At 34.4% G+C, this 23,177-nt stretch overlaps 1 protein-coding gene across 1 annotated transcript in view; it reads left to right on the forward strand.

Annotated features, from left to right (window-relative positions):
* afdna (afadin, adherens junction formation factor a) overlaps nucleotides 1-23,177 on the forward strand; it is a 134,888-nt gene that overhangs the window by 101,813 nt on the left and 9,898 nt on the right. The window contains 9 exon segments of the mRNA XM_051092171.1: nucleotides 4,137-4,202; nucleotides 4,386-4,459; nucleotides 5,351-5,469; nucleotides 5,777-5,968; nucleotides 6,059-6,147; nucleotides 9,194-9,379; nucleotides 11,197-12,333; nucleotides 16,029-16,064; nucleotides 20,755-20,889. Of these exon segments, the coding sequence (XP_050948128.1) occupies nucleotides 4,137-4,202; nucleotides 4,386-4,459; nucleotides 5,351-5,469; nucleotides 5,777-5,968; nucleotides 6,059-6,147; nucleotides 9,194-9,379; nucleotides 11,197-12,333; nucleotides 16,029-16,064; nucleotides 20,755-20,889 (2,034 nt within the window).

Here is a 23,177-nt window from a genome sequence, read left to right on the forward strand (position 1 = left end):
AAAGTTAAAGCTACTTTTTGTTTAGTCTTGCATTGCCAGACCTTCAGATTGACGGCAGACAGGACCAAGGACCGCCCAAGTGGCCATATGACTGACAGGTGAAGCAACCAATCACGTGTCGTTTTCTGCCCCGTCATGTTTAGGGACGTGGAAATGTCCCCACAATAACGGACCGTGTGTAAAACACATATTTCAAAGAGTCTATGGCGCTATATATATTTGACATACTTTGCTGTTGTCACCGTTGTAAAAACAATGGCTTTCTTCTTTTATGAGGGGGTTTGATGCCACGACATCTTTTATTTTCAGTTAGAACGTTAAAGAGCACGACACGTCACATTTTAAAAATGGTAACTTGACTGTAATTTTAGTACTTCAAATTTTCACTTTGTTGTAACTTAGTATACTGAAGTTTTATGCAGCTTTTCAAAACTTGGTTACTCTTTCTGTCGATCCTTTGGAACACCCCCACCCCGTTTGTTGTGTATACTCCCTATGAGGAGGGGCCATTGTCCAAGATCATGTCATATCGCCCTCACAACATAGAGGATAGAAGTTATTTGTGCTGTTCCAAGCCAGGGCAAGTAGCGGTAGGTTGTTTTCACTCATCTACACCACAAGATGATTTCTTATTGCGTTTTTTTCCATTACTGTTTTCCTCATTTGAACACCTGTTCTCGCCGTAGCATTTTGTAGCATATTTGTTGTGTTACTGCATGGTATCCTTGCTTCTTTGAATGTGATTTGCATACAGATTGCTCAATCTGTTTGTGGTGACCGCACCCTTGCATTAATAGTGTAGTTTTTTTGGTTCTTGTTCCTTTTTTAGACTGTAAAGAATGTTAAAATTCAGTTTAGCCAATTGCTTTATAACTGGCATGACCTCAGTCGTTTTAGAGGCCTGTTAGCAATGCATGTTGATATTTTTCTTATTTTTGTGGTTAAGTCATGAATGTTAGCTGAGATTTCTGAGTGATATTTGTGTGGTGTTCATGTTACGGCTGTGTTTGAATTGTAGGGTGTGTTTATGCCAGTGTAATGTGAGTGGGTTATGGGGGTCTGTGGCTAACATTGGCTTTATTTCAGAGGGCAGAATAAAAGACGTTGTTGTTTCCCAGGCAGATTCTGTTACTGGGTTTCCCGATCCATTGCTTCTGGTCAGCTTCATTAAGACTTTACGCTATTATAGGCAAGACGTGAAGTGCTTATGAGCAATGTAGTACACATACCAATCAAATCAAGTGATAACCAAACCAGTGGAGTTTTCACATATCATTATTGTCTAATAAAACTATTTGAGAAACTATTTCAGAATGAGCCACCTAGTAAGTGTAACTTCACCAATTGAATCCAATAGGCATCTTACTCCACTGACAGCAAGAAAAGGTTCAGTTTAAGCTTTCCTCCATAAGGTAGATTGTCACTGACATTTGTGGTTTCTTTTCAGAGAACTTGTGTCAGTCTTGTGTTGATCAGCATTGTTTTTTCATAAACCAGAGGAAAAACCAGATCCAGCGGGCTCAAGTTGCTCCTGCATGGGGACTGTTGTGGACTTGGGTGGCGTGCCATTTAGTAAATGGTTTGTTATGACCATGAAAGCATCATTTGGAGTATGGCATGGGCTTTTAGAGATCTGGCCCTGGAATTCAGAAATGCATACTTTACTGTTGAAAGAGTTCATATGAGGCTGCTAAAACACAGGAACAGTTCTTTATTTTTTCCATTTAACAGAAGTGCAGTTATTTAGATATTTTTTGTACAATGAAAGTGGATGGGGACTGGGTTTGTCAAGGTCCAGAACTGGGTAAAATGCAGTTAAAGTGGTTTAAAGTAGTCCACATGATTTGTGCACGAATATATAGAACTGTTCAAATGTTTTTGAAAGAAGTCTCTAATGCTTACCAAGGCTGCATTTATTTGATTAGAAACGCAGTAAAAACAGTTATATTGCACAATATTATTGCAATTTAAGGTAACTTTATGTATGTTAATATATTATAAAATATAATTTATTGCTGATGTAAAGCTGAGCCACTTTTGGAACAAAAAAAGCAAAAACAAAATCTTACTGACTCTACACTTTTGTTAGGTCTTGTCAGTCATAGGATAGGTTTCAGTACAACAACAGATATTTGTTAGGTTAAAATATCTAAAATTGTGCTCATATTCAAACATGGTGCCTCTAGACACTTTCCACTAGGTTTCACATCAAAACTTCATTGTTTTTTGTGTGTTTTATGTAGGGATGCACGATATAGGATTTTTGCCAATATTTCTCAAATTGTTTTGGCCAAAAGCTGATGCCAATACCAATATATTTCCTTTTGTTTGGAAACAATATCAAGTCTCTCTCCTGTTCAGATATTATAAGAAAATTGTTTTTTTTTGTTTGTTTGTTTTTTTGTTTTGTTTTTTTTGTTTTTAACAAGAACTTATTTGTTGGAATTAAATTAAAAAAAAAAAAAAAAAATTTAATTCTTTTATAATGATGGTACATTGAAGCTTTGAAAATAACTATAAATACAATATATATATATATATATATATATATATATATATATCAATGGCTGCATTTTTTTTTTTCTTCAGAAAAATGCAGTTGTAACCTTGACATTTAGTTGAAGATTTAACATTTGTAGATGGTCTAAAGCAAAAGAGTTTGTATAAATTCTGAAATTGTTTTTAAGAGCGCTTTTTTTTTTTTTTAAATAAAAAAAAAATTAATTTTTTTTTAATTAATGAATAAATCAGTATATATAAAATTATTTAATTTACAAGTGTAATGTTTGTGTTTTTTGTTTTGTTTTTGTTTTTTGTTTTTTAATCATGTAAGCTATAGCCTCTGAAATGAAAACATACTCATGATTTTATGACATCAATTACGGCTTTATTTAATCAGAAATAGTCTAAATGTTATTTGTCTATTTTACTTTCATATCATTAGAAGTAGACCAACAGTGTTAATTCCTACGGAATTAAAACTACACTGTAAAAAAAAAAAAAAAAAAAAAAACGTAAAAAAAAAATTTCAACTTAAAAAAAGAAGTGTTCGTGCTGCCTTAATTTTACGTTTACTCAACTCAAATATCCATGTTTTCATGTAGTACAACTTAACACTTTATGTTGCTTTATGTTGACTAAACTTAAAATTTTGTTGAAACAACTGTTTCCCTAGTTTTATGTGTTTATTGTTAATTCAGATATACACAAAGAATAAAGTAGTAAATGTTCTCTTTTTTTTTTTTTTTTTTTAAACTATTCTTAAGACAAAAAATAGCATTTAGTTCACAGTGCTTGTTTTTGCTATATTTGTGCAGATGTGAGTGTTTTTCAGATCTGTCAGGTGAATGGGTATTTGCAGTATGTGTTTCTGTATGAGAAAATAGCTGAGATGGCTGGGAATGTAATACAGACCTCACATTTTTAAAGTTAATTTTTAGCATGATCCCCCTCAAATAGAAGCGCTGGCAGCAGCCAGGGGATTTTGGGTACTTGCTTGCTCAAGTAGCAAATCCAGCCATCGGAAAAAACAAATGATACTAACTTGAAACCGCAGTCTTTAAACAAACCTCTTCAAAGCTCATGTCACTGGCGCTCCGTCAGCTTAAAGCTTTGAACAGACCATTTAACTCACAGTTATGGAGCATTACGTGTTAGAAATGTTATGTTCGAGTGTTGAAACTTGACCATTTAAACTCTGCAGGAAGTGCTTCAATGAATGCATCATTTTATCCTATTATATTAGATAATTACTAGATTTTATTTTGAAAGATGCTTCTCTAGCATGCAATGGCGTTGAGGTCGAGCTGATATCTCAATGGGTGCACAGTTTTAGCAACCAGATGGCCCGTGTCGGATGATGACCTCTGACCCAGGATATAAGATGAAGAATTTCAAGATGGTTAAACATGGCTAGTCTGAACAAGAACTACTTCAGATCTGGTCTGAATTTATGAATGAATTTATTTATATGAATGTCTTCACTGCCAGCTCCAGATTTATAGCCTTTTATGAATGAACGCCTGGTTTCTTCGTCCAGCAGTTTCCACAGCGGAACTAGTGGAGCCTGTAAATGACATTTAGATGTTTCTCAGAGTGCTAATAAACTGTTTTGCTCTCTCTTTTGTGTTTTTTAGGGTGCCGGACAGGACAAACTTGGTATTTACATCAAGTCTGTTGTCAAAGGAGGTGCGGCAGACATGGTAAGTTCAGTTTGGATTATATTGTAAAGTGTGATGATTTTTTTATTTTTATTTTTTTTCATACTTACTAGTGTTATTGGTAGTATTTAGTGCTTTATTTGGAGTTGAAGCTGTAAAATCTGTAAAAAGCATACTTTTTTCTTTATAACTGTTAGAGTCTTGTTTTTAAATGCTTCTCTTTAGGATGGCCGTCTGGCTGCCGGAGACCAGTTGCTCAGCGTGGATGGACGAAGTCTGGTCGGCCTCTCGCAGGAGAGGTAATTCTCTAGCATTTAGACCTTTAATAATGACGTCTGTACAATAGGATTTTACTAAATTTGAAATGGACTTACAGGTAAAGCATGCAATATCCGGCTATGTCGAAGATGATGAGCATCTCAGTTAAATAAACAAAAGGATTGCACGCTAAAACCATTTCATTACATCACATAACCAAGGACTGTTTCTTAATATACACAATTAAGTGGCATAAGAACAAAAAATGACTCACGTCTCTCGGTCTTTAGAACGCACTCAGGCAAAAATGCCACTAAAATGGCAATAAAATTGAATGTTCTGGGTCTCATTATTGAATTATTTGGCATAGTAAAAATTTTTTATATGCTTTTACAAAAATATGCACTCTTTAAAATAAGAAATGGTCCTGAAAAGCGACGAATGTTACTCTCTCATCGGGAAATTAAATTTCTGACGCAGTGGTTTGTGATGTAATTATCCTGGATTTAACTTGCAGGCATCATTATTCCTAGTTTTCAGCCATTAAGCTGTGCAGTACAAAGCATCTTTTGTTTGCAAAGTCAAAACAGCTTAAAAAAACGTCAGAAAAATTGCATTTATGCATCTTGCTTGTAGTATTGAGATGTGGTGGAATTGATGAAATTCCTAAATCTGTGGATTTGACTTAAATGAGAAGCATATGGTTAGAAACACTTGTGAATGGACACAACTTGAGTTGCCTTTGGGATTCGTTCCAGCCTTCGTCTTTTTGTTTACAGTTAGTCGACGGCAAATCCAAACAGACATACTATGAGATTAGTCTCTTTGAATAATCTCTCATGGGATTGGACAAGTAATGCTTTGAATGTGAAATTCATTCATCGTAGTCTGCAGTTTTGTGTGTTTCACTCAAACATGTCTATGTTTTGTAGGGCGGCGGAATTGATGACAAGAACCGGTTCGGTCGTAACGCTCGAGGTGGCCAAACAGGGAGCTATTTACCATGGTCTGGCCACGCTCCTCAACCAGCCGTCCCCCATGATGCCCCGTGGTAAGCAAATGCGGCATGGATATTTATTTAAAACTCGCAGGCTGCAGTGTTCCGCTTAAATATCAGCGGCTGCCGCACAGCGTGCTAGCGTGACTAATTCCTTAAAGAGGTGGAAATGTGGTGGATCTGGCACCCGCAGCGTTCCCAGTCACACGAAACAGTTCAATAGTTGTGTTAAATCTAAATGCTTTTGACATGTTTTTGGTAATGTTTCTGATTTGGTGCACTGTGGGTGATTTATCCCATTACAGAGAGATGGACACTTTCCCAGTCTCGTTTAAGCATCTTTTTTTTTTTATCTCTGCAGCATCAGACCGTGGACGTGGAGACAAGGGAAAGATGAGACCAAAGAGCGAGGGCTTTGAGCTCTATAATAATTCTGTGCAGAACGGCTCGCCTGAGAGCCCCCAGGGCACGTGGGACACCTATCCTGAACCAAAGAAGGAGGACAGGTTGTTGAAGAACCGTGCAGATCACCGCTCCAGCCCAAATGTGGCTAGTAAGTGTGCCACTTCAAACGCTTGCCATATTTGTCCGTGTGGTTCAAGCGCTGACATTATATTAATAATGTGTACTTTTTTCCTTAAAGACCAGGCTCAGAGTCCAGGCGGGAAGCCTGTTTACCCAGGAGCTCCAGGAAAGATCACTTCGGTCTCGACGGGTAACCTCTGTCCTGATGTGAGTACACACAATCATCAGCACCTCTAAGATGAATGTTGCACATGTGTGCCGAAGCTCTCTTTACTCAGTGAATTAAAAGTGCTTGTAGCACTGCTATTTAGCAACACTGCCATTGGATCTACAGTGTGACTTGTGTTGGCCAACTCATTTCTGAACAAATACGGTGAAGAAGTGAATCAAAATCCTAGTGGAAAGTATAGGTCAACCAATTACAGAATGATTAAGTCTTATAAGTCGATTCTTTTTACTGAATCCAAAACCTACCAAGTGGAAAAGATGGTCTGATTCCAGAACAAATTATTCTTATGAGCTGGTTCTTTTTAACAATTCAAAAGCATGCCACTTGAAAAGTATAGTTCAACTATTTTCCAAATGGATGGGTTGGAAACACACAGTGTGAAAAATACACTCCAATGAGTACTTTGAGTTGTTCTTTTTGGCAAATCATAAACCTACAATGTGAAAAGTACAGTCTAGCCGATTCCCAAACAAATGAGTCTTATGATTCTCTTTTGGCAAATCTAAACATACAGCATGACCAGTGTAGTTTAACCAGTTCCTAAACAAATTAATTTTTAATTAATGTAAAACATACCATGTGAAAAGTACAGCCCAGTCAGTTCTCAGACTGATGAATCGTATGAGTTCATTCCTTCCTTCTCTGGAATCAGAAACTTACAGCATGGCCAGTGTAGTTTGACCGACTCACAAACAAATGACTCCTATGAGCTGTTTTTTTTTAACAATTTAAAAGCATGCCACATGAAAAGTGTAGTTCAACCATTTTCCAAATGGATGGGTTGGAAACATACAGTGTGAAAAATACACTCCAACCAGTTTCTGAACAAATGAGTCTTTTGAGTTGGTTCTTTTTGGCAAATCATAAACCTACCGTGTGAAAAATATAACCAATTCGCAAACAAATCAGTCTTATGACTTGTTTCTTTCTTGGCAAATAATTATTACTAAATTCATTAAAGACATACCATGTGAAAAGTATAGTCTATTTGATTCTCAAACAAATGAATCATATGAGTTGATTCCTTATTACTGAATCAGAAACATACAGCATGGCCAGTATAGTTTGACTGATTCACGAACAAATAACTCTTATGAGCTGGTCCTTTTTAACAATTCAAAAGTATACCACATGAAAAATATAGTTCAACCATTTACCAAACAGGTGGATTGGAAACATAGTGTGAAGTATGTGAAGTACACTCCAATGTTTCTGAACAAACAAGTCTTTTGAGCTCTCACCTTCCATGTCTTTTCTTGCCTCCCATGTGAAAAGTATAAACGATTCCCAAACAAATTATGACCTATGACTTCGTTTTATTTTTTGGCAAATCAAAACATACAGCATGACCAGTATAGTTTAATCAGTTCCTAAACAAATGATTTTTTTTTTTTAATTGCTTTTATAACGTACCTTGTGCAAAGCAGAATCCAAACGATTCTCAAACAAATGAATTGTTTGAATTGATTCCTTATTATTGAATCAGAAACATACAGCATGCCCAGTGTAGTTTAACTGATTCACAAACAAATGACTTTTAAAAGCTGGTTCTTTTTAATGATTTAAAAAACATACTGTATGAAAAGTATAGTTCAACCATTTTCCAAACGGATGAGTCTTATAAGTTGGTTCTTGTTAGTGAATCAAAACAATACAGCATGACTACCCTAGTAAAAAAAAATGTAAAGCATTTATTTCCTTCTGTGTATACTACAAGTGTATTTACATATTATGCACTTAATACAAATACCCTGCAATCGTACTTTTAGTGTACTAAACTGGTATACTTAAAGTCTGTTCAGTTGGAACAACTAATTTTATACCTAATGCACTTTAATTGTGTAGAAGTAGTGCTAAAGTCCAACAAAAGATATACTTAAGTATATTTAATTGTGCTAAAGTGACACTATTGCAAGTATACTTCAGTACACTTTAAATATTTTGCATTTCAAGACTTTATTTAAAAATCATACAATCCTCAACAATAGTGACATTAAAACATATTTTAGGCTTAATATTAAGAAATGTGCATTGTGCACAAGTATTAGTCCAAATAAAGTTTAATGTTAATAGACTTTAACTATACTTAGTATTAAAAATAAATGCATTAGAAATCTATTACTATTTTACTAGGGTAGAATAGTTTAACAGATAATCAAACAAATCTCTTATGAGCTGGTTCTTTTTAGCAGATCAAACAAATACCAGTGCATACAATTTAATTAAAAAAATTCCTTCTTAAAGGAATAAATTCCTAAGTCATTAGAAAAAGTGGCTACTTCAGCTACACTACAGCTGTTTTAGGAGACAATAACAGCAACTTACTCTATAACTCAATTGAAACCAGTTATAAATAGCAGTGTGTGACTAAAAATATATTTTGCTTGAATAAAGAGGATGTACATTCGCTTCACTGGACTTCTGGGAACACTGTTGAGTGACTTGAACAAATTGCAATGAACCTTCTGAACTAACCTGAAAGTGAACCGTTTTGTCATGGTAGAGAGTCAATTGGAAAAATGACTCATTGCTAGAGAAGCTAAACAATTTTGTAAACTGCTGAGCTAATGATGCACAACTGAAATGTAGTTAGGTTAGTAGTGCCACCTGTTTTGTGTGTTGCTCCCTTATATCCAGAAGCACATAAGAATAGTTGATGCTCTTTCACATGTTGTAATGCGGTTATATCGTCTTCAGTAAAGCCACCTCTGCTTTTAATTATCAGAAACTCTCAAATCCAAACACACTCATGTTTTTGTCTCTAAAACCACAGCCTAATAGAAGCCTAATAAAAGCCTGATTTGTGACTGTTTGTTGTGCTCTTGTTGCAATTAATCCTAATCATGTCTGTAACCACAGTCTGATTGGCTAATCACTCTTTGATCCACATTCCTTGCTTCTCTTTGATTTATACACATGCATACAAACTCAGATTAGTTTCTGTAATCAATAAAACACTAAAAAGAGATGGAAAGAGACTGTCACAGCTCAGTCTAATCAGTTTTTACCCCGTTTGTCCCACAGGAGGAGCCCTCTCCACCCCGTCCAGAGGCGTATCCGATCCCCACTCAGACTTACCCAAGGGAATACTTCACCTTCCCAGCCTCCAAATCTCAGGATAGGATGGGCCCCGGCCAGCCCTGGCAAAACAACGAACCAGAGCCTCTCCCGCCTATGGATAACCACTCTAACAACAGCATGGCTATGCAGGTTAGCCTTTTTAGGAAGAGTATGCATACGAGTGCTATGTGGTGTCCTGATGCCATTGTCGTACCACGACTCAAAACACTGGCAGTACCACAGAATTTTTCAAACATTAACACACTTATTGTTCGTGTAGTGTATATTATTAACATAATACATTATTAATATAATGTATATTGTCTTATACTGTTATAATACACTACCGTTCAAAAGTGTGGGGTCAGTAAGAAGTTTTTTTTTTTTTTTTTTTTTTATAAATTAATTTGATTAAAAGTGACAAAAGACATTTATAATGTTACAGAAGATTTCTGTTTCATATAAATGCTGATCTTTTGGAGTTTTTAATCAGTTTTTGAAGTTTTTAACAAAATATACTGAAGACTGAAGTAATGACTGATGAAAATTCAGCTTAGCTTCACAGGAATAAATTGCATTTCACGATATATTGAAATGGTAAACAATTACTTTAAATTGTAGTAATATTTCACAATATTACAGTGTTTACTGAATTTTTATCATGTAAATACAGGCTTTGTGAGCCTAAGATACTGCTTTGAAAAAATATATATAAAAAAAAAAACTACAGACCCCAAGTTTTTAAATGGTAGTGTGTATTATTGCGTACTAATATGCTTTGCCAAAAATGTTATTTGAGGTTTTTTTCCAGATGTATTTATTTTTTTAAATTGTTTAATTTCAATTTAAGCATTACCAAGGACTGAATTCTTTGTAAATTTTGAATAAAAAAAATTAATTCATTTAAATTTGTCTGTAAAACAAATCTTTTTAAGGTTATGAGCAACAGAAATGTTATGTACCAGTCAAAAGTTTTTGAACAGTAAGATTTTTTTAAATGTTTTTAAAGAAGTCTCTTCTGCTCACCAAACCTGCATTTATGTGATCAAAAGTACAGCAAAAACAGTAAAATTTTAAAATATTTTTGTTATTTAAAATAACTGCTTTCTATTTGAATATATTTGAAAATGTAATTTATTCCTTTGATCAAAGCTGAATTTTCAGCATCATTACTTCAGTTGTCTCATGATCCTTCAGAAATCATTACAATATGTTGATTTGCTGTTCAAGAAACATTTTTTATTATGTTTATTAACATTATTATTATTATTGTTGTCAGTATTTAAACAGTTTAGTACATTTTTTTCAGGATTATTTTATGAATAGGAAGATCCAAAGATCAACATTTTTCTGAAATAAAAAGCTATTGTAAACGCTATACCATTCAAAAGCTTGCAGTGAGTATAATTTATTTATTTGTTTGTTTGTTTGTTTGTTTGTTTTGAGAAAGAAATTATAGAAAATAATACTTTTATGTAGCAAGGATGCTTTAAATTGATCAAAAATGATAATAAAAACATTCATAGTGTTGCAAAACATTTCTATTTCAGATAAACGCTGTTCTTCTGAACTTTCTATTGATCAAAGAAACCTGAAAACCTCTGCTCAGCTGTTTTCAACATAATATTAATACATTTTCTTTTGAGCAGCAAATCAGAATATTAGAATGATTTCTGAAGGATCATGTGACTGGAGTAATGATGCTAAAAATTGAGCCTTGAAAACAGGAATAAATTACATTTTAAAATATATTCAAATAGAAAACAGTTATTTTAAATAGTAAAAATATTTCAAAAGTTTAGTGTTTTTGCTGTACTTCGGACTAAATAAACAGGCTTGGTGAGCAGAAGAGACTTCTTTAAATAGACATTAAAAATCTTACTGTTCAAAAACTTTTGGCTGGTAGTGTACCTGTCACATTTTTGCATAAATATGAGTCTCACTCCTGTGTCATTGTCCCCTGCTAGCGGATTGCACGCTCTCAGGAGGAGCTGAGCGAGATGCCAGGTGGGTACCCAGGTGAACGCCTGCGCCAGGAAGACCTGATGCACCTGCAGCAGCAACAGCGTGAGGCCGAGTACCCACGAGGTGGTGGTGATCACTGGAACCACCAGATGTCCTCCTCGGTGGAGTCCAGCACCTCCAGCCAAGAGCACCTCAACTTCTCATCGTCTTCTGGCTCCAGGATGCAAGGCAATCACAAGAGCGGCCCTGGCCGCTGGAAGACCCCGATAGCACCCCATTCTGGCCCTGTGGGCGTCTCGCAACCCTCCCGTTCAGATCTTCCACCTCCTCCTCCTCCACCACCTGCACACTACGACTATGAGCCGCAACCCGACTTACCACTTCCTCCACCGCCCTCTACTACACAGCAACAGGCAGCGGCTGCTGCGGCCACAGCCGACCGCAAGAAACGTGAGGAGCAGCAGCGCTGGTATGAAAAGGAAAAGGCCAGGCTTGAAGAGGAGCGAGACAGGAAGAGAAGAGACCAGGAGAGGAAGCTGGTGCAGATTCGCAACCCTCCAGGACCAGTCATGCACAACAACCAGCACGGCCCGCTGCCGCCCGCCCCTCAGCACCAACAGATGCCCCATCAACAGCCCCCCATGCAGGTTCCCCAACCATACCTTCCTCCAGTCCAGCCAGCCCAACCGCCACCACCACAACCTGCTCGACCCGACAAGCTATCCAGCCTTCCCCGCCAGCCACCACAGGACACGGTAATCCGTGACCTCTTGCCCCAGCAGCAGCCACGCACCATTGAAAGACGTGACCTGCAATACATCACCATCAGCAAGGAGGAGCTGTCCGCCAGCGACAGCCTATCGCCCGACCCCTGGAAGAGGGACGCCCGCGAGAAACTGGAGAAGCAGCAGCAGCTTCACATCGTGGACCTCTTGGATAAGGAGATCCAGGATCTTCAGGCCAAACCCGAACGCACGGCCGAGGAGAACGACCGTCTGCGCAAACTCATGCTGGAGTGGCAGTTCCAGAAGAGACTGCAGGAGTCCAAGCAGAACGAGGAGGATGAGGAAGAGGAGGATGATGAAGATGTAGACACCACACTAATTATGCAGAGACTGGAGGCTGAGAAGAGAGCACGGGTGAGTAAACATGGGAAGTGGGTAGCTGGAGTTCAATGTGTGGATATGAACCGTTAAAGTCAACATGAAATCCAAACTGACCCAGTTTACTGAATTGTTTTTCTGGGCACATTAATTAAATGAAGTATTTTTTTCATCAAAACTTATTCCATATCTGAAACCAAGTAGTATAATATTATTAAGCTATAAAACATTTGCAATACAAGATTTAATTTTTAATGAGTAATGTAATATACAGGGTTCCAGGGGTTTAAACGACAAAACATTTTAAAGTCAATTCAGTGAAATGAATAAAATCTTTGGAAAATAAATTGTTCTAGTTATGCTCAGATCTAAAGTATTTGTGACCTTAGACCACAAAACCAGTCGTAAGAGGCCATTTTTATACATCAAAGCTGAATAAATAAACTTTCTATTGATTTGTTAGGATGGGACAATATTTGGCCGAGATACAACTATTTGAGAATCAGGAATCTGAGGGTGCAAAAAAATCTAAATATTGAGAAAATCCCCTTTAAAGTTGTCCAAATGAAGTTCTTAGCAATGCATATTACTAATCAAAAACAAGTTTTGATATATTTACGGTAGAAAATTTACAAAATATCTTCATGGAACATGATCTTTACTTAATATCCTAATGATTTTTTGGCGTAAAAGAAAAATTGATCATTTTGACCCATACAATGTATTTTTGGCTATTGCTACAATTATACCTGTGCTACTTAAGACTGGTTTTGTGGGACTTTTGTCAGGAAAAAAATGCTTTTTGAGTGCAGTTGTTTATCTACGAGTCACAAGCAATTGGAATATGATGGAAGTTCATTGGTAAAAAATGAGTTACACTGCTGTTTAAAAGTTTGGGATTTGTGTTTTTAATTTTTTTTTGTTCTTGAACAAGTCTTGTGTGCTCTCTAAGGCTGCATTTATTTGATCTGTAAAAGTAGAAAAAAAGAAAAAAAGAAAAACGTAATATTGTGAAATATTGCAATTCAAAATAGCTGTTTTCTATTATTATATTTTAAAATGTAATTTATTCCTGTTTTAAAGCTGAATTTTCAGCATCACTACCCCAGTCTTTAGTGTCACATGATCCTTCAGAAATCATTTTAATATGCTGATTTGCTCCTTAAGAAACATTTATTTTTTATCAATGTTGAAAACGGTTTCTTAATGTTTTTGAATAGGTTTTTTTAGGATAATAGACAGTTTTGATAATTGAAAGTTTAGAAGAACCACATTTATTTCGAATATAAATTTTTGTAGCATTATAAATGTATTTTCTGTCACTTTTGATCAATTTAATGCATCCTTGCTGAATAAGTTTTCATTTCTTTAAATTATACCGACCCCAAACTTTTAAACAGTAGTGTATGTCAAGATTAATTTTGCTTTGTAGCACCCACTGGATACAATTAAGTAAACTGGGTTATAATGCCTATCATGTTGACTTTAAGTACTTTAAGTGTTAGCTTGATGAATGGTTTGGTAATATGCTTTTTCCCTATGCTTACACAACAGATTAAGCATTAAGTTTATTTTTCAACTGCTTTTGAATAACTCAGAGTCAGGAAATTTTCAAATCAACTAGTCCTACTTGAGTATACTTTAATTTTCACATTGCTGCACAGATTGAATAATCTAAGTTCTGCAATGCTGTTTGAAGTCGAGTGCAGGTCTCTTTTTTTGTATGTTCGTATATTTTTGCATTACGTTTGAATCCGCAGTCAGCAGCAGGACTCAGTAGCAGACTGGTGAAGAAATCGCTAACAACTAACCTGGGATTCCCTGCGTGATGCTTTAGTCTCTGCTGTTATAATGAATGTTTTGCCATGTGCTCCTGCAACATGCCTATGTCATTGCTTTTCCATGCTGCACTGCTGATTTATATATATATATATATGCTGCGCTGACGGAGGGGAGGAGCAGGGCTTTCCGATGCCAAGCACTGGACCCGACTCCACTGCTTGCACCAGCATCAACCTGCCTCGTCCAGATCAGTACATCTCTCCTGATCTCATCTGCCATTGAAAATGAATTATTCATTTAACTTCTAAAAACAAATCAGCAATGGAATCATTTCTGACCTGTAGCTACTGGCCTAACCAACCACTTAGGATCAGGATTTGGATCATTTGAAATCTGCTAACACAGTTTCTAACCAGACATAACCATTTTTTTGTTTTCATGCAGGGCATTTTCTGGCACATATGAACTCTTATCTCTGACCAGGGTGGAGAATTAACACCGTTGATTTCGCTAGTAATTAGGGTTGGGTGATATAAAAAATGTATATGGTTATTAAAAAAATATATTATTACTATAGCACATTTGTTAAAATCAAAACAAAAATGCACATCACTGGAAAAATACTCAGACAGGATGCTCGACAAAGCATAATGCCACACCTAGGTGTTAGTCTGTTGTAAAATTTTTGTATTTTCCAGAACATTTGTTAAAATAAAATGTAAAATAAATTTACAAATAAATATTTTTAAATATATAAAATTGATAAAATAAATTGCACCAATATACAGCTTAAAATGTCTTTAAAAATGTATTTATTTATTATTTAATATATAGTATAAATATAATTATATTATGCCCCAAGATTATATATATATTTTATATGTGTGTGTGTGTGTGTGTGTGTGTGTGTGTGTGTATATATATATATATATATATATATATATATATATATATATATATACACTTTTTTTTTCATTTACTGTCATACAAATATATAATTTGTATTATGCACCAAAATAAGTATACATAATAGTAAGCAAAATTTAGCTTTTTGTATTTTTTCTAAAATGACATTTATATATGTATTCGTGTAAATATATTTTAATATACTTTTTCAGTTAATCATTTTTTTTAATGTATTTATAAAAATTTCAACATTTTGACATTTCAATATAATGAATCATTGAAATTTAACTTAATCCTTTACAATTAACTGATTTGCCATTAAGATGTTGTAGCTCTTAGGATGCATAATGGTTAAATGTGTTTTTAATTTCTCCAAGAAATGTATAATAAATATTAGATGTATCACCTAGCCCTTCTACTAACTAAAGGCTTAATCTTTGTCCAGAAAACAGCCTGCAGTGATCCTCTAATGTCAAAAATTGCGAGTTTAGTGCAGTTTAATTCAGGCTATTGACTTCTTGGTGGGCTGGCGTGTGTGCTCTGAGACTTACAACTCTAGCACAGACTTCAGCCCCCTGAAGTCCACTAACGTTCTTTCCTCCAACACCTGCCGTAGCAGCTGTCATGCGAAGCATAGTGTCCACCTGAGAGTCTGCTGTGTGTAGCACACTGCTGGAAGCTGCCTTTGATATCGCTCCATCTCTGAGGAGTTGGCAGGTCGAGCCGTGTAAGGGAAGGCCAACACAATCCCGTGTGTTTGAAGGAAAAATATTGCCAGTGCTTCAGTGGGGGGGTGGGATATGGAATGATGGGGAAATTCCTCACCAGCTCAAGTGTTTGTGGAAGGGAAGTGGACCGCTGGCGCTAATCAGACCCATACTGCCCTGGAATGTTCTTGGCAGCACATCACTGCGTCCCGGCCCACTGCGCCTTTTTACTTTTATCTTCTCGAAAACCCCTCCTTTTCTTTATTTCTTACTTCTTTATTTATTCTCTCTCTCCCACCCCTTTGGTTGCTCTGTATGTTTTTGTTTCTCCTGCAGCAGACTGCTGTTCCAGCAATCTCTGTACTAGACTTGGTATGTTCTTTATGCTCTTTACCTCTCTTCCTGTTTCGGCTCCACCTGTGTCTCCTCTTGTTCACTACCTCCCTCCCTTCATTTGGCCGTGGTGGCTCTTTTACCCATGGGTGTTTTTAGAGAGAGATGTACCACTTTTTCAAGCACGGGACTCCATCTTGGGGACTCCATCTTGGGATCTTCATTATGCTCCACTGGAAAACTGCTGCTTTAGAGCAATATCTAAAAATGAGAGAAGTGGATCTGTGATAAAAATACAGCCAAAGTGTGTCATTTCTAAGCCAGTGTCACCAAATGGAATAAATAGGTATTATATTAAAAACTAATTTCCATTTTCCATTGGTTGGGTGAACAGTTAGTCCTGACCGCAAGATCGCGCCAATCGGTTGATTTTCTGATTTTAGTTTTCTGAAAATATTTATACTTTTTTAGGAAAATGACCAACACAATAGTAATCTCAATCATTTAAATAAATATTTTTCATTATTAAAATAAAAAATATAAATTATTTTCTAATTTTACATCTTATTGTCTTAATTGATTTAAACAATTGCTCTTAATTCTTAAATAATTAAGATAATGAAAATATTTTCTTAAAAAAAAAATAGAAATTATTTTCTGATTATAAATCTCATTGTTCTTAATGATTTAAATAATTATTCTCAGTTCTTAAGATAATTATTTTTTTCTCACCCTTCATTTTCTTAAAAAAAGTAGAAATTTTCTCATTTTAATTTTCTGAAAATATTTATACTTTAAGGAAATTAACCAACACAGTAGTAATCTCTATTTTTCATTAGTAAAGTAATTAAGGTAATTACATATTAAGAACTAATAAATTATTGTCATTGTCTCATTGTCTTAAATGATTTAAATAATTATTCCTAATTCTAATTTACTCAACTTTCATTTTCTTTTTAAAATTGACATTTTCTAATTTTACATCCCATTGTCTTGTGATTTTGAAAATGATTTAAATAATTATTCTTAATTTTTAAATAAAATTATGAAAATAATTTACTCATCCTTCATTTTCTTAAAAAAAAAATAATAATAATTTTTAATTATTATGTTAATGAAAATAATTTACTCACCCTTTATTTTCTTAAAAAAAGAGAAAATATTTTCTAATTTTACATCTCATTGTCTTAAATGATTAAAATTATTAATTCTTAAATAATTAAGATAATGAAAAAATGACTCACCCTTCATTTTCTTTAAAAAAAAATTGAAATAATTTGAAATTGTTATATTGAAAATTTTCTCACCCTTAATTTTCTTTAAAAAAATAATAATTTTATAATAATAATTTAAAAATATTTTTTAATTGTTATGATAATTTACTCACCTTTAATTTTCTTTAAAAATAAATTAAATTATTATTAATTCTTAAATAATTAAGATAATGAAAATAATTTACTTACCCTTTTTCTTAAAAAATAATTTAAAAAATGACTTTTAATTAAGATTATTAAAATAATTTGCTCAACCCTCCTTTTCTTAAAAATAGTGCTTATTTTAGTTTAAATTTTAGTTTAGTTAAATTTTTAATCAAGATATTTAATGTAATTTTGTTTCATCCCTCATTTGTTTATTTTATTTATTTAATTTTTTAAAGCAAAAATCTGGGTTACATTGAGGCGCTTACAATAAGCTTTAAAAGCAGAAATATTAGGCTTATAATTTAATAACATTTCCTAAGTTAAAACTTGTGTGTTATTTGATCTGTAAAGTTGTTCTCATAACTTTTCTGATCATTTTAGGGTGCATTCATGGAGTTGTTTTCATGGTAACAAAATTGTAAAATTGGATATAAATTAACAGAAAAGCTTAAATTATTTTAAAATTATGTTAACACAATCATGTTTTTTGTCTTTTTCTCTGTACTATTGAAACCATGAGGATTTTAACGAGCCATTTACTTCGATTTAAGGTGTCTATGTGTAATCCAGGTTTTTGAAACTGAGGGACATGTTGAAATAAATTTTGAGTGTTAGTCAACATTGTTACAAATGCTGTCTATTGAGTTTAGGCTGTATTATACATATAAAAATTATATACTTCAGCTTTACATGTGCACAGGACAGCGACTTTGCGTCTGGCAGCTTAGATATGAACAGTTGCACGTAGAAAACCACCAAATTCATTCCAAAGAAAGCTTTGCAAGCTCTCTTTCTTTTTTGGAGAACATGGCGAAGCTCTGCTGGTTTCGGCAGCCGTTGTTTCAGTGCAGTGTCATCATGAGGGTTGGGCTGGCGCATGTTTTCTACCAGCCCTATCTCTCCGGCCCCCGAGTTTGCTTGCATGTGGGCCTCATTTCCGTGCCATGATCGCCATTCCTGTTTCTCCATCTACTCCACTCATCACTGCTCTCTGTGTGTCTGTATCGACCCTGGCGCTTTGCCGCTCATTGACTCTGCGTTTTTCCATGGGTTTCTGTGCTGGGTTTCTTCTTCCCCTATCCTGACTACTGGACATGTCTCTCTTTATGTCTGCTTCCTTCTGATTTTGGAGGGAAAAGGTGTATGGCCGTGATTTTTGTATTTTCTGACCTGTTGAGCATTGTATTTGTATTGTGTATGAAGTTTGATGGAGGTGTTTGGATTACCTTTTGAATGATTTTCTGTAGATGTGAAGGAGGTTGCAAGTTGCAATTCTGTCAGTAAGTTGTTTGTGCATGGAACCGTGTATGTGCATGTGATTGTGTGTGTGTGATGGTGTGCAGTGCACGATGCCTCATCACAGGGGCCACGTTGACAAATTTACTGGTTTGATGATAAAAATGCAACAGAGCACAGTTATATAAATCACCACAGCAAACTAGTCAGAATGAGGTTTTGTACCTAAAAGATTTTACAATCCTTGGACATTTGAAAATTGTTAGCTAATCTGCTCTCATATAAATTACGGTTTAAAATGTAAATATTAAGTTAGAATATATGCACGCATACTGCCAGTCAAAAGGTTTTTTTTATGTAATTTATGTTTTTTTAAAGAAGTTTCTTCTGCTCACCAAGCCTGCATTTATTTGATCCAAAGTACAGCAAAAACAGTAAAATTTTGAAATATTTTTACTATATATAATAACTACATATTAAACATTTTTCTATTTAAATATACTTTAAAATGTAATTTATTCCTGTGATTTCAAAGCTGAATTGTTAGAATCATTGCTGCAGTCACATGATCCTTCAGAAATCATTCTAATATTCTGATTCGCTGCTCAAAAACATTTATGATTATTATTTTGTTGAAAACAGCTATTTTAGATTTTTTTTTTCAGGTTTCATTGAATAGAGAGAACAGATAAATGATGATAAATGATGTTCAAAAGAACATCATTTATCTGAAATAGAAATATTTTGAAACATTATAAATATCTTTATCACATCACTTTTGATCAATTTAAAGCATCCTTGCTAAATAAGTGTTAATTTCTATTATTTCTTTCCCAAAAAAAAGAGAAATTATAGTGACTCCAAGCTTTTGAATGATATAGTGTATGTTACAAAAGCTTTTTATTTCCGATAAATGCTGATCTTTGTCTATTCATCAAAGAATCCTGACAAAAATATACTAAACTTTTTAAAATATTGATTATAATAAATCTAAATAGTAAAAAATGTTTCTTGAACAGCAAATCATCATATTAGAATGATTTCTGAAGGATCATGTGACACTGAAGCCTGGAGTAATGATGCTGAAAATTTAGCTTTGATCAAAGAAAAAAATTACATTTTTAAACACATTCAAATAAAAAGCAGTTAATTTAAATAGCAAAAATATTTCAAAATGTTACTGTTTTTGCTGTACTTTGGATCAAATAAATGCAGGCTTGGTGAGCAGAAGAGACTCGTTTAAAAAAAACAAAAAATCGTACTGTTCAAAAACTTTTGACTGAAGAAACGCTGAAATATGAGGTTTAATGATAGGTTCAAATATAGGTTTATAAGTTTGCATACAAGTTAGGTGTTAGACTTCCTTTTCGAAAGTTTTGGGTTTGTGAATTTATTTATTTTTTTTTTTTAATAAAGAAGTCTCTTATGCATTTATTTGATTAAAAATACAGTAAAACAGCAAAATTCTGGAATATTGTTACAGTTTCAAATATCTGTTTTCTATTTCAATATAATTTAAAATGTAATTTAATCCTGTGATCAAAGCTACATTTTTAGCATCATTACTCCAGTGTCACATGACCCTTCAGAAATCATAGTAATATACTAATTTGGTAAACAAAAAACATTTCTTATTATTAGTAATGTTGAAAGTAGGTATGCTACCTAATATTTTTGTCAAAACTGTTATATTTTTTTTAGGAGACTTTGAATAGAACAGCATTTATTTGAAGAATAGAAATAGATTTTGTAACATTAGAAATGTCTTTACTGTCACTTTTGATGAATTTAATGCGTCCTTGCTGAATAAAAGTATTTAAAATTAAAAAAAAAAAAAAAATTACAGACCCAAAACGTTTAAACAAAGGTATACGTTTAGGTATAAGTTTAAATATATAAGTAGTTTTACAACAAAGGTTAAAATTATTTCACTGTCACAGTTTTTTTTTTAGGATCTGTTTAGTTTACAATCAGCCATTTTTGTTTAGCATCGTGAATTACAATCAGTCAAATCCATCATCTCTGTGGTCCAATGTTTTCCTCTAAACCTGATTATGCATTGTGCACCTCAGCTACAGGACGAGGAGCGACGACGGAAGCAGCAGTTGGAGGAAATCCGTAAGCGTGAAGCAGAAGAGCGAGCCAAACAGGAGGAGGAGAGACGCTGGAGAGAAGAGGAGAGAGCCAGACGAGAGACCGATGAGAAGGTATTGAGATCGAAACGGACCAGCGACAACTAGGAACTTCCCATAAGCAGATCAATGCATTTAAGATGATTTTGATGACAAAGGACTTATAGTCAAGAAATAAGATTTTGTGTAATTGTGTAATATTCTTTTTTGCACGCTCAACCAGGCCTTAAATGCAAGTCACAAGTCGCTATTGATTAGTCAGGTTAATTATAGTGAGATGTTCTTGCTTTTGTTTTGGGGTAGATTCCCAAAACGATCTCTTTATTTACATAAATCAACTTTTGGCATAACTTCCTGATGGAGATGTATGTTATCAGCCTTGTTTATTCATGCTAACGCCAAGCTTTTTCAAGGTTTCGCCCGGTTTCCATGTGGATGGTTCCTCACGACCTTGTAAGTGGGTGTGATTGGAGAAAGCAGCTGATATTTAATGTGTCAGACTGTACGAGATCACAGCCCCTTGTGCTTAATTTAAAATAATGTGTATCTATGTATATACACAGCACTATATAATAAGGTTAACAGCAGTTCTGGAGTTAGCAATGATCCGTTAACTGTCAAAGGCTAAATTAAGTTTGTTTAACGCCCATGTGAAATGACTCAGCGGGTCATCAATTTACCAGTGGTCTGAATTTACATTCATGCATCAAAAACATCGTCCCACAATGTGACCATCCAGTTTTATTTGTGTCTGTGTGCGTCATTTTCAGACCACTGGTAATTTTAGAGCCCAGTTGTGATGTCCAACTGCATGTCTTCACAGCATCTCCTCTCTTGTGTTTGTGATGTATCCCCATCCCCTTCAAAGAAACGCATGAGAGTCACATCTTTAGTCAGATCTTTACACAGCACTCCAGCATTTTGTTGGGAGACCACTGCCATTCCATACAACATTGCTTGGAAGTGCTGTTGGAAATGGGCCAGCCTTGATTTTCGTAGAGGCCGTCCCAGATTGAACCTCCACATGCTCTCATAAGAGACATTCCCTCCACTGCATACTAACCCAGGGGATCCATGCACAGAGACCAGAGCAGCCAGCCACTGGGTGTTTCTTTTTTTTTTTCTTTTTTTTTTTTTTTTTCTCCAAAGCTAAACCACCAAATGCCAGCCAGACCTTCAACTGGAGCTTGTAACAGTATCATACGCTCCAGGCTTTCCATTCCAGTTAGAAACAAACATATTTGTCAGCTGTAGTGACTTGTTCCTCTTTAGCACCATCTGGTGTGCTTACAATCAAATGCAAGTTTTACACAGTGTCTGCACTGCAAGCAAGCACCACAATGCATCTAAAGTAGATTTTTTTGTTAAATATTTCAATTTTAATTTAAATTGTGATTAAATTAAAACTAATAATTTAAAGGGAAAAAAGGAGAAAAATTTCCTGACAAAAGCCTTTTTCTGTTTCAGATGAACTCGCCTCTGAATTGAACATTAAAATAAAACAAAAAGTGCCTTTTCATGTCACGCAAACTGACATTTCCTATAAAAATAGTTGTGGACCATTTAATACATTAATGTATTTATTCATATAATTATATTAATATTATTAATTTATCAATCAATATAAATTAATATATGAATTTAAAATAAATAATAAATTAAATAATTCAGTTATTTTAATAGCTTTGTAAATATCTTAATGATTTATTTATTTTTTTTATTAATTTTTTTTGTTGTCTATTTTTTTTACTTTTATAAATTTCAAATTTAGATTTAAATTTGTACTTTTTTTTTATTAAATATTTCAATTTTGATTTTGAATTATGAATAAATTCAAACAAAAATATTTCAATGTTTAATTAAATATTTATCGAACGTTTAGATTTCTCACCAAAAAAAAAAAATTAAATGCATTTCAATTTTTTTATACATTTTTTTTAAAAATAGGCACAGGCCTATTTCTGTGTTACTGACTATTTTAGTTAAAACAACCCCTGAATGGAATGTGGAAACAAATTAAAAAATTATTGGTTGCTTTTCATGTCAATCGGCATTTCCTGGCCAGAATTAGCTGCAAAGTAGAATAAACTCACGGAGCTACTCATTATAATCAGCAAAGCTCTCTATGCTACAAGTAGCACTGAAGTATAGACAGCGCTGTTGATTTTCATCTAGTTTGTGACGTTGCTTGCTTGCAGTATAGCCTTGTTAAAATCCCCATCATGCAGGACTCTGTTTTAGCTACTCGATTCATTCAGAAGCACATTACATCATATCAGCAAACACATTTGTTCTACTACAATGTAGCTTTACTACATTGGTGCATCCATTAGCCAGAGTACCGTTAGCTTTGACCCAGGCCT

This window comes from Labeo rohita, chromosome 20 (assembly GCF_022985175.1).
Source record: "Labeo rohita strain BAU-BD-2019 chromosome 20, IGBB_LRoh.1.0, whole genome shotgun sequence".
NCBI classification, from domain to species: domain Eukaryota; kingdom Metazoa; phylum Chordata; class Actinopteri; order Cypriniformes; family Cyprinidae; genus Labeo; species Labeo rohita.